This window comes from Typopeltis vanoorti, chromosome 24 (genome assembly GCF_054136105.1).
Source record: "Typopeltis vanoorti isolate ZY-2024b chromosome 24, IOZ_Tvanoo_1.0, whole genome shotgun sequence".
In the NCBI taxonomy this organism is placed as follows: Eukaryota; Metazoa; Arthropoda; class Arachnida; order Uropygi; family Thelyphonidae; genus Typopeltis; species Typopeltis vanoorti.
In genome coordinates, this window is record NC_143572.1 from 40,640,808 (window position 1) to 40,653,276 (window position 12,469).

Here is a 12,469-nt window from a genome sequence, read left to right on the forward strand (position 1 = left end):
TAAGTGTAACACTGCTGGAGACTCAACAAATAACAGTAATTGGATGTACAAAATATCACACAGTATTCTGTATATATCCCTTGAGGGAACATTTCATGAATTGATAACTGGCAAATTTATGGTAACAGTTTACATATCTTCCAACATGGTAATGCTCTGTCACAAAACAATGACTGTATATATATGATTTGAAAAGCATATCAAAGCATTGTAGTAGCACATACAGACCTGACTTGAACTCAACAGAACATTGTAGAATGAACTAGAATGCTGAATTAGGACATAAGCAAGACAGCCTTCTTCATTAGGGGAACTTACTAATTCTTAAGGAAGCAGTAAGGCAGAATACCAACTTTCTAACAGAAATTATTAGTAAGTCTTCCATGAAGCATTTACTATGGCCAAAGGCAGCACATGTTTTTTGATTTTTGGTAGGATGGTATATATCAGATAAACACTGATTTAGTCATTCTGTTTGAATTTCTTTTTTGTGTTCAAATCTAAACACTTTGGAAACAGGGTATATTTACTACATATACTTGTGTTATTGATTTAATATTTTTGTGATTCAAACTAGCTTAAAGTAATACAAACTAATAATTATAAAAATTATTTACCTTTATCTTCCATCAGCTATCTCACCATAAACATGTATAACTGAAGAAATAAATGCAGTACAGACTTTTTAAAAAAAACACTAAGCACCTAATAATATATCTAGTAATGCAGGTAACTTAACTCTGGATGCTGTTTAGTAGGTGGTATCAATGTATTAACTCTAATCCATGAAAAACATTATATACATATATATTCAAAATTATAAGAAAACAAACATCCATATCCTTAATTTTTTTTTTTAAAGCATGAATTTGTCTAATGTATAAATTCAAAAACATCTGTAAGAGAAATAAAGTATACAAGATGTATACCATAAAACGAAGCAAAATTATTCAAAGGAAAAAAGTTGAAGTTGCATTTTTGATATTTCTTTTTAGGTTGGCTTAGTTAAATATAGCATATTCAAACTGTGTAAACAAAAAAAATTCCATGAAATATGTCTATTTGGGACAATCAGCAGAATTCATGAAGTTGTTCAAATGAAGATGCTTCACCACTGTTTGTACTTGTGAATTTTCAACTGGATTTACAGGTGGTATGACTGATGTACTAACAACTAGCAATTCTAAACCCTTTTGTTCTTCTAAAACATTGGTAACAGCTATAAAAAACAATACAGAGATTAATTCAAGATACATAATATAAATCAATAACACTAATGTGGTATGTTTTATTAAATAATTAGAATTAAACTGTTAATACTCATTCTAAAGCATGCAAAATCACAAAATGAAAAGCAGCACAAATTTGATTGCAAGTCTTCACCATAAGAAAGTCAAGAATTTTACAATATACAGATATTTATATGCTGATTATCATGTTTTCATGTTTTAGTTTAATGGAAGAAAACAGATGTCTAGGGATTATAATTAAGTTATTTAAGTAAGTCAATGAAATGACCAAAATACATCACACTAAGAATATTCAACAGTATTGGTTTCCCTACATATAAACTGACCAAATAGTTCGATGACATGCCTTTAAAATACCTGGCAAGACAAATGTATAAATAGACTAAAGGCAATGCCATGCCTCTGTGCCAATTTATTCATGAAGCACAATGAAAAATACTACATTAAACACTGTTCTGCTGAAACCCATCATGTGGCAGTTACATTGATGTATTCTCCATTTGGATATGTGGCATGGCCACTGGTAGAAACATTTAGTACACCTTAACAGCTAACACCATAGAATCCATTTTGCAAGTGAAAAAAGCCTCTCAGCATCCATCACACTCTAGTCACTCACTTGCCGAAGACCTGGTTATCCTTTTGTCTTCTTCCACAATGGTTGGTACATCCATCATCATCCTCTAAGATGATTTAGGCTCAGTGACCTGCTCTGGTCTCATTCCATCTTTTATTGGTCATCCCTGACTCCTGTGTCCTCCAACTGGGTGGTAGTCTGGAACTATATTCTTTCACAGTATGTTCAATCCAATTCTTTCATTATTCATACATTTTGTTCAGTACCAAGTCTATTTTTAGTTAATGTATTTGTGTACTTTTTTTTTTTGTCCCAGAGAGTATAGCCTGCTATTCATCATAGGAATTTCATTTCTCTGGTTTCAATTATTTTTTCTCCTTTGCAGTTTTTTTTATGGTCCATAATTCACATCAATACAGAAGGGTTTTAGTAAAACTTGATACTCTTATTCTTGTATGCTTTTGAACTTGATTAGGTATGCAAATAATATTGATTATTCCTATAGATATTTGCATTCCTGTTATCTTTAGGAAGTATGAAATATTGATATCAATGTCAGCTTCTTTTATATATGATATAGAACATCTAAGATATTTGAAGCAGCTAATTTGCACTAAAATGTTAATTTCAATCATGATTTTACTTCTAACTAGAGATCATCCCTTAAAAGCCTATGATTTTTGTTTTATTTGTTCATATTTGCATTCCAGATTTTTTTCAGCAATTATGTTTAAGGAGTATATTGATATCTGGAGTTCATCTTCAACCTCTTGCTGTGATTATTTGGTCACCTACAAATAAAAAGATTAAGTTCCACTATCAAATTTAAACCCCAGTTTTATGTTTTGCTTCCATTTCTTTACTATTTCATCTATATAGATATTAAATAAGAGTGGTCATAGTGGGGTATCCTTGACAGACTCCTCTGTTTATCAGTTTTATTCTGTAACTTTTTCATCAATTCATACAGTAATTTGGTTGTTTTGATACATGTTAGTTATTGCTGCAAGTAACTGATTTGGAAGACAAAACAAAAGATTTGTCTTCCAAATCAGTTAAAAAGTGTAATTCACAGTTTGTTCCTTAAGACTGTCACAGGGTTTATCATAATCTACAAATACTACGTGCATTTTTATGCTGAATTCACAATGCTTCTCCATTCAGAACATTCATCTTTCATACAACCACTTAGAGCAGCATAGCATTGTGAAAATACTAGCAAACAATATGTGTAGATTATACCAGCTCGCTGAAATCAATAACATTCATGAAACTTAGCTTGTGGCTTCCCTTGAATGGATTCAACAGTGTCCTTTGCATTGTCAATAGGACAATGTTGAGCTCTTTCAGAGGGTACATTCTTCATTTTTAACAGCCATCTCTTTTTAACTGCACTATCCTACTTTGTAACCTATCCTAATTCATTTCTCACTCTTGTTAATTAACTTCCAATATTTTTCTTCCTTTAAAGATATCCTCAAAAAAAAATTTTTTTTTGTATCTTTCACACTAGCATGACTACAACTCTTTGTCATTCAGCCATTTTTTTGTTTGATCTCTTCTTCCTCTTTTTTTACCAATCCAATCTCACACTAGACCACATTTATTACATCCCATATTCACTCCACTCCACTCATTCAGCTTAACATTCACACTACTTTTTGCTGGCTTCTTTCTTAAGATAATTTGCTGATGTTTTACTTCTCTTCTATACTACCTGAAAACCTCTGCAAAAGAAATCACAGGTAAGTAACCTTAAATGCATATATGTATCTACTATTTATATAATTTCAAATTTACCAATGTGTTCTGGCATAGCACTCTGAAATAATAGTTTTGAAACTTTAATTAATGGTATGCGAGTATACCAACATTACAAGGACATACTATAAATACTATTTTTAACTTGAAAAATATTACCATGTCAATGTGCATTTGGGTAAAATGTTTGTTTACATTTAAATTAATGAAATAAAAAAAATCTGTTAAATGTTTGTTAATAAGAACATACTACATAATTTAATACATACCTGTTGTTTTTTCTGAATAAATGGCTGGATGGCAACACATCTCTGTCAGAAAAAAAAAAAGCAATACAAAGATTTTTCCAAATCACTATTTCAAAGATGCTTCATACAATAAATATATTCTAATGAAATATGTCAACAGGTTCTGTCAAAATGAGAATTTGTTTTCTTGCTTTAATTCTAACACGATGGAAAAAAAATTGTTTAGAAGAAATTAGTAATGACTAAAATTCTTGTAAAACAGTCACTGCTTGCTATGTTTGTTATCTACTGAAAAGTCGATAAGGAATGGCAAATAAGTTTAATAACAGAAACTTCACATTTAGAATTGACAAAGGTACAGGAAGATGGTTCGATATTAAATCAGGTGTAAGATTATGCACATTAATCTTCACTGTTATTCGTCATCTATATAAATAACGTTATGAAGGAATGTGGTATTAAACCTGATATTAAAATTGGAGATGCTCATCTTAGTTATTTAGTTTCAGTACAAGTCTGCAGGATTCCCTGATTAAATTGAATAACTGCTGTAAAAAATTTGATATGAAAATCAGCATGACAAAGCCAATGAAATTAGAAACATTGAAAACATCAACAGTATCCTCAATGGAGATTGGGCATAATGTTTAGTGAAGATGGAAAATTAAATATGGAAATAGACAACAGAATTATTAAAGCTGGTATGGTAGGAAGTCAAATGAATTAATTTATATGGAATAAGAAAAATTAGTCAAAGCACTAACTAGCTGTACATACACAAGACAGAATTCAAACCAATTTTAACTTATGATCCAAGAATTGGTTAGAAATAAAACACTTGATCAAAGACTAATTGATAATGAGAGTTTTGAGAAGGCTTAGGGAAGTGAACAGATGGCACCGATGGTAGTATTATCATATAAAATAAATATATTATGAAAAAACTTCATGTTAGCATTCAGAAATATGTCAGCAGAGCTAATCTCCTCAGATGATATGGCGATAATCATATTTAAACAGATGGGAAAGAAAAACAAGTTTTTTTAAGATGACAAGAAAAACACCCAAAGGAACAACTTTTAGAATCCAGATTTGCTGGTTAAAGGTATGGTGATATCCACATTTTGAAAGGAAAATTAAAAACTAATGCATGACAGGACATAAAACCAATGAAATTAAGATTTAAATACAAACCTGCTTAAGAGTCAAAGCTGTATAACTGAGAGGAGTACTCCACGGAGCTTTTAAAGGAATAGGGAGAATCGACCAGGGCTTCTGTCCTAATGTCCAATTCTCACCTTCTTGTGGTGGACCCTGTTAGGGTATCTACCTGGATGAGGCTAATCTTCTTGAATGGGTGGAAAAATCAAGTAGAATGATGTGGACAAATATCAAAATGGGGAACTGGACAATGAGACTTATTTCTGCCAATGGTCCCACAGAAGGTTCTACCAAGCAGAATTTTTCAAGGTATTAAAGAAAGCAACTGACACAATGAAAAAGGAAAAGTTGATCCTTGTTAGGGGATCTAAACAGCAGAGCAGGAAATGATTGTTAGACATACAAAAATATTTTGGAAGAAAATTTGGAGAAAAGAGCAAAGATAATAATAATGGCAAATACCTGTTGAATTTCTGCTCAGGACATGGACTGGTTCTTACTAAAACTATGTTCCAACATAAAAATATGCACAAATGCACATGGAGAGAGAAGAGGCAAGGAATAAAAAAAGTCTCACTGACTGTGTTATTGTTGATGGTGATGTTTTCTCAGTGGTCCAGAACACCAGAGTGTACAGAGGATTTGAAATTGGAAGTGATTACCATTTAGTCTTGAGCAGAATAAAATTGAATTTCATATTGAAAAGAAGAACATGTAAGAAAGTTTTAAAGCGAATAAAAGTTCAACAGCTCTCAGATGTGAACAGTAGACTAAAATACACAAATATTATTCAAGAAAAAATAAGAGTTTGAGAACAGAAAGCACACTTGGTGATCCAGCGGCAAATCCTGAAGAAAACATTGATTGATTCAGCCAGAGAGGCATGTGGTGAGGTTGTCTGCAAGGATAGAAAAATCAGAACTCCATGGTAAACACAGGAAGTTAAAGAGGCAGTGAAGGAAAAGAAGAAAGCATATTGAAAGTTCCTGGCAAATAAGTCAGCTTATGCTCTTAGAGAATGCAGAGACAAATCTAAGAAAGCTAAACAAAAGTCATGGGAAGACTTTGGTAAGAACATAGAAAATAAATATCAAGAAGGAGTCAAGGAATTCTGGAGGTTGTTGAAAAAGCTCAGAAATAGAGGAAAGATTGCTGTAAAAGGAATTAGAGATGATAAAGGTGACATGAAAATTGGAGAAAAAGATATCCTTGATGTATGGAGTAATTATTTACTTTGAAAAATTGCTAAATGAAACAAGCAGTGATGACAGCACAGTGGCAAAAAAAACACTCAACAATGCAATTTCTCCTTCAAGTATATCCATACTTGAAGGAGAAAAAGCCATCAAAAGCCTGAAATGTGGAAAGGTAGCTGGGGTAGATGATATTCGAAATACTCGAGTATGGAGGTATAAAAGTCTTACAGTGGCTGCACTGCATAGTTCAGAAAGCGTGGACAGAGGGACTATAGCTCTCATAGTACCCATTTATATATATATAAAGTGAAATAAAATTAAGTGAGGATTACGAAGGTATTTCCTTACTGAGTGTTTTTGGTAAGCTTTATACAAGTACACTTGCATAAATCTTACCAAAAAAGATTTGTATTTAAGTTTTGTAGATCTGGAAAAGGCATATGACAAGGTGCCAAGAGAAAAGCTATTCAAAACACTACAGTTGTATGGTGTCAATGGGATATTATATCAAGCAATACTTAGTCTTTATTTGAGTTGTAAGTCAGCAGTTGGAATCGAAGGAAATACAGGAAGATGGTTTAATGTTAAATCTGGTGTCAGACAAGGATGTATATTATTCTCGCTGTTATTCATTATCTATATGGTTCACATTATGAAAGAAAGTAGTATTAAACCTGATATCAGAATTGGATATGTTAATCTCAGTTCTTTACTCTATGTGGATGATATTATACTTCTTATATAACGAAACCTGTGATAATTCATTACTAAGAACACATGTACTAACCACAGTAATTATCATTATTACGGGCATCTATCTATCTACCTATCTATCATACTTCACCTTGAACTCATTTACAGTCATGGCATCCACAACAGACTCTGGCAGCTTATTCCATTCATTTACCACTCTCCAAGTAAAAAAACTAGCTCTAACACCCTTGCTAACCATACTCTTACCAAGCTTCCATGGATGGCCCCCTAGTCCTCCCACTACCAGTCCTATTCTCAAAAATATCTTCTGAATTAATCTTATAGAAACCCTTTAGTAATTTGAATGTCTCAATCATATCACCCCTTTTTCGCCTATCAACCAGTTGTCGTAAGGTTCATACCATAGTCCTGCTGTTATCTTGGTCACTCGTCTCTGGATCCTCACCATCGAGAAGAAACCCTGGCACCCATATCTCAGCACAATAGTCTAATACAGAGGAACAATAACCTGTTTGTCTCTGCTTGTTAAAGTATTTTTCAGCAACCAAGTGATTTGATGAGCTGATTTAGCAACTTTTGCAATGTGCCCCTTAACTTCATTTCCCTATCCACCAACACTCCCAAATCCCTAGCCTCATCAATCTCCTGGAGTACGGTTCCACCAATGTGATGTACTGCTGCTAATCTTTTCACCCCAAAATGCATAACCTTACACTTTGTCACATTAAATTGACATCCATTTTCCTTAGCCCAGTCTTCCAAACTATCCAAATCATTATGCAAAATTTTGACATCCTGTGCACTCACTATTGTTCTACACTTTGCATCATCAGCAAACAAACGAACACTTCCTCTCAGATCCTTTCCTATATTGTTAATGAACAAATTGAAAAGTAGTGGTCCAAGAACAGAACCCTGCGGCACACCACTAGCCACAGGCCGTCTTTTGGACTCTACTCCTGAATAAACCACTCACTGATATCTCTCCATCAACCACCCTCCTATCCATCTCACCAACCCTATATCCATCCCCATATGCTGCAGTTTACTGATTAGAATTCCATGTGGTATCCTGTCCAAGGCCTTAGCAAGGTCCAGTAGAATCACTGTAAACCCATTACCCTTATCCAGTTCAGCCGTCACTGTGTTATAAAACATGAGCAAGTTACTGAGGCATGATCTACCCTTCACAAAACCATGCTGTCCCCCATACAGTATCCCATTTTCATCTATCCAATCCTGTATTTTCCACTTGACTATTTTCTCCAAGACCTATTACAACGATTCCTGATATGCTGATCAGTCAGTAATTTACAACAGCAGTCTCGGAACGTCCTTTATGCAGTGGAACTATTTTCCCCTTCTTCCACCCCCCTTGGGACTAACTCAGACCCGAGAAGACTCAAATTAAACAAAATGGTCAAGGACACTAACCATTCTTTAGCTGCTTCATGTATGACATGAGCTGGTATACCATCCAATCCCACAGATGTATTGACATTGAGCTTTTATAATTAAAAGAAACACATGTATTAGCAAGGTCCAGTAGACCTTACTGGACCTTAGCAAGGTCCAGTAGAATCACTGTAAACCCATTACCCTTATCCAGTTCAGTGGTCACTGTGTTATAAAACGTGAGCAAGTTACTGAGGCATGACTACCCTTCACAAAATCATGTTGTCCCCCATACAGTATCCCATTTTCATCTATCCAATCCTGTATTTTTTTCTCGACTATTTTCTCCAAGACCTTGACAACAATTCCTGATATGCTGATTGGCCGGTAATTTTCAACAGCAGTCTTGGAACCTCCTTTATGCAGTGGAACTATTTTCCCCTCTTTACACCCCCTTGGGACTAACCCAGACCCGAGACTCAACAAAATGGTCAAAGGCACTGACAATTCTTTAGCTGCTTCTCGTACGACACGAGCTGGTATACCATCCAAGCCCACAGATGATTTGACATTGAGGTTTCGTAATAGACTATTCACCTCCACTTCATTCACCACAATTCCCGTATAAGCTGTTGGTTCTTCCATTTCTGCAATGTCACCAGCAGGATGATATACTCTTGCAAAGTGCTCACTCAGTAATTCTACTATATCAACTGATTCGGTTACCTCCCTACCACTGGCATTCTTTAAAATCATTCTGCCAATAATGACTATTTAATTCGTAAATATTTCATCCCAAGTATCTTGGGACAGTAGTTCAAACAATACTAGGAATAGCATACAGTTAGGGCACATGATTACAATGAAATCTCAATATGCATGCAATAATGTGTTATAGAAGTAAATTAAATATAAGAAGTCCATAGGATTCCCATACCTTATGTCAAAGGCATCTCCGAACGTCTTTCAAAAATTATGAAGAAATACAATTTTGCCATTACTTACAAACCTATCAACCAAATCTATAACTTGTTACCTTCACCTAAGGACAAACTCTCACCTCTGATGTTACCTGGCATTTATGAGATTCCATGCTCCTGAAAATTGTCTTACTTTGGTCAGACAGGTTCAGAAATGTATCTCGGAACATCACGACCACATTCGTTTTTTCAAACTGCTGAAATCTGGCCTCTCCCAACATGGATTTGAAAATCCAAACCATAGGATACATTGGGAGAAGTCGAAACTTTTACACAGATCTTTATATAAACATGAACGTTTATATAAAGGAAGTGCTGAAGCCCTACTACACAGACCAAATTTAAACCACAACAACGTTCTTACTATTCCTAAAGTATGGGAAATTGTCATACAAAATTGTGTAAAATAACCTTTTTATATATATATATATATATATTTTTTTTTTTTTTTCAGTTATATTGAATTTACTTCAATAACACATTACTGCACGCATATTGAGATTCCATTGTAATCATGCGCCCTAACTGTATGTTATTCCTAGTATTGTTTGAACTACTGTACTGATGATGTCCCAACTTGGGATGAAATACGCATACTAACCACAGTAATAGTCATTACTGTGGTTAGTACATGTGTTTTTAGTGATATTATACTTCTAAATAAATTCGGTACAAGTCTGCAAGATTCCATGACTAAATTGAATAACTGTTGTAATAGATATGGTATGAAGGTCAGCAATAACAAGACAAAGACAATGAAAATAGGCAGAAGCATTGAAAATATCAATTGCATTCTGAATGGAGAACCCATAGAACAAGTAAAATATTTCAGCTATTTAGGCACGATTTTTAGTGAAAGGTGGTCAATTAAATATAGAAATAGACAACAGAATCTACAAAGTTGTTATGGTAGGAAGTCAACTGAATAAATTTATATGGAATAAGAGAGAAATTAGTAAAAACACTAAATTAGCTGTATACAACACAGTGTTCAAGCCAATTTTAACTTATGGATCTGAGAGCTAGTTCAGAAATAAAACACATGACCAAGGACTAGAGACCACAGATATGAGAGGCCTGAGAAAGATCAGGGGCATGAACAGATGGCATCAATGGCAATATCGTATTAAAAACAAGGATATTAGAAAAGAACTTGACATTGTTAGCATCCAGGAATGTGTTAGCAGAGCTAATCTCAGATGGTATGGTCACTTAAACAGGAAGAGGAAAGATTAGCAAAACAAGTGTCTCTGCCAGGTTGGCAGGAAAAAGACCTAGAGCAGGGGTCCTCGAACTTTTGAGAAGAAGATCCAAACCTGTCCCTCACAACAATTCAAAAATTATCTGAGAGCCATAAATATATTTTTACAAATACGGAAAGTTTAAAGTAATATTATAGTAAATTTATAGCAATATACAACAAGTTATAATATAAATTATATCTTTATTAAATGAAAAAAAATCACACAAAAAATTGCTCTCATTGGTTTTAATCAGTGAGCAATGAGCCTGCATTTCCTTAGAAAGTTTCTGTATATTCGGTTTGTAACTAATTGTTTTTAATTTAAGGCACGATTCTTCCAAGTTGGCATCAGTAATTTGGCTCCTCAATTTACATTTAATGAAATTCATGTTAGAAAACGATTGCTCACATAAATATGTAGACCCGAAGATAGATACTGAGAACACCAAATGCAAATTTTTTTGACTCATGATATGAGTCCGGAAGACTATTCCAAGTATTGAAGTATTGAAAATCATTGAGTCTCCCTTCTGTAGTTCTTTTATAGCAGTCTGCTTGCGCTGTGAAATCAGACTACATTTTTCTTTTTCCAATTCTTCTATTTCAGTACCAAGACGTACAAATTTGGAGCTCCATAAGTCTTTACTTGTCAAGTCCAGCAATTGTATTTCAAAATTAGCCGTGTCAATATCAAACGGAGAAAAATTTAATTCCTTCGCATTGGCATTAAGAGGATTTGTAATAAAAGTTAAGAGTCGTTTTATTATTTCTGAATTCCTGAAACCTTTGAAGAAAAGATTCTCTCATGTTTAAAACTGCTGTCTTGAAATAATCTCTGTTAATGAGGGCATTGTTTTCTAGGCGATATTGAGACAAGTTTGGGAAATGAACTAAAGTTCCCCTCTCTAAACCTTCAGCGAACAGAATCAATTTCTTTTCCTCTAGCATTGAAAAAGCAGCATTTTCCTTGCCTTGTAATTTACGATTGAGCTGATTCAGTTGTGATGTAACGTCCACCATAAAGTGCAATTTTTTGCAACTACTGATCTTCTGTTAATTCTGGATATTGAACATCCTTGTTGTTGAGGAATAGTTTGATTTCATTTATGCAAGATACAAAACGCTTTAACATGTTGCCTCTGGAAAGCCATCGAACTCTGTTGTACTGGAGAAGATCTGACTCGCTCTCCATTTCACTTAGCAACTCTTTAAATTGTCAATGGTTAAGTCCCCTTGCTATAATGGTGTTGGTAATTTTAATTACCAATTTCTTCTGTAAATGTTTGTGCACAAAGTGCTTCCTAGTGGAGTATACAATGGAAAGTAATCACTTCATGATTAATTTTTCCTTTTAAAATTGAAACAAAACCCTTTTTTGCTCTCATCATACTTTTTGCACCACCGGTTGCAATTAACACAGTTTTATTGAGTGGGATATGATTTTTTTCCATGCACTCAAGGATGGCATTTGCTATGTCCTCTCCACATGTTTGGCCCTTGAGTGGCAATAATCACAGAAGTTCTTCTCTCGGACCTTCCGATAATACATACTGCATAAAATGGGAAACTTGGGCTGTGTCCTTGATGTCGCAAGACTCACCTACCACAATTGATAAAGCTGAAGCTAATTTAACGTCTTCGTCTTGTTGGTTGGTCACATTTGAGGACATTCTAACTGTCCTATCTGCTACTGTTTTGGCAGATAACGGTATGTTTTTAATTTTATTTAAAATCTCTGCTTTGTTTTTGAAATCCCGAAAAAGTTCTTCAGATGCATTAATAAAACAACATTTTATGTATTCACTATCTGTGAATGGTTTTCCTCTCTCAGTGATCTCCTGACTCACTACGAAGCTTGCAATATTAACATCATTGGCAGACTCGCTCCAATAATTAAATACAGAACTTGATTTTTCAACAATTTTCTGAAGTTCTTCAACTGAT

The 12,469-nt window shown here is 34.1% G+C and overlaps 1 protein-coding gene across 1 annotated transcript in view; it reads right to left on the minus strand.

The window, feature by feature from the left end:
• Positions 1-1,010: 1,010 nt before the first annotated feature.
• LOC150093122 (uncharacterized) overlaps positions 1,011-12,469 on the minus strand; it is a 74,098-nt gene continuing 62,639 nt past the window's right edge. The window contains exons 4-5 of the mRNA XM_090414104.1: positions 3,858-3,899; positions 1,011-1,219 (exon numbers count right to left, since the gene is read on the minus strand). Of these exons, the coding sequence (XP_090270230.1) occupies positions 1,059-1,219; positions 3,858-3,899 (203 nt within the window). The 3' untranslated portion in view covers positions 1,011-1,058. The remainder of the gene's footprint in view (positions 1,220-3,857; positions 3,900-12,469) is intronic.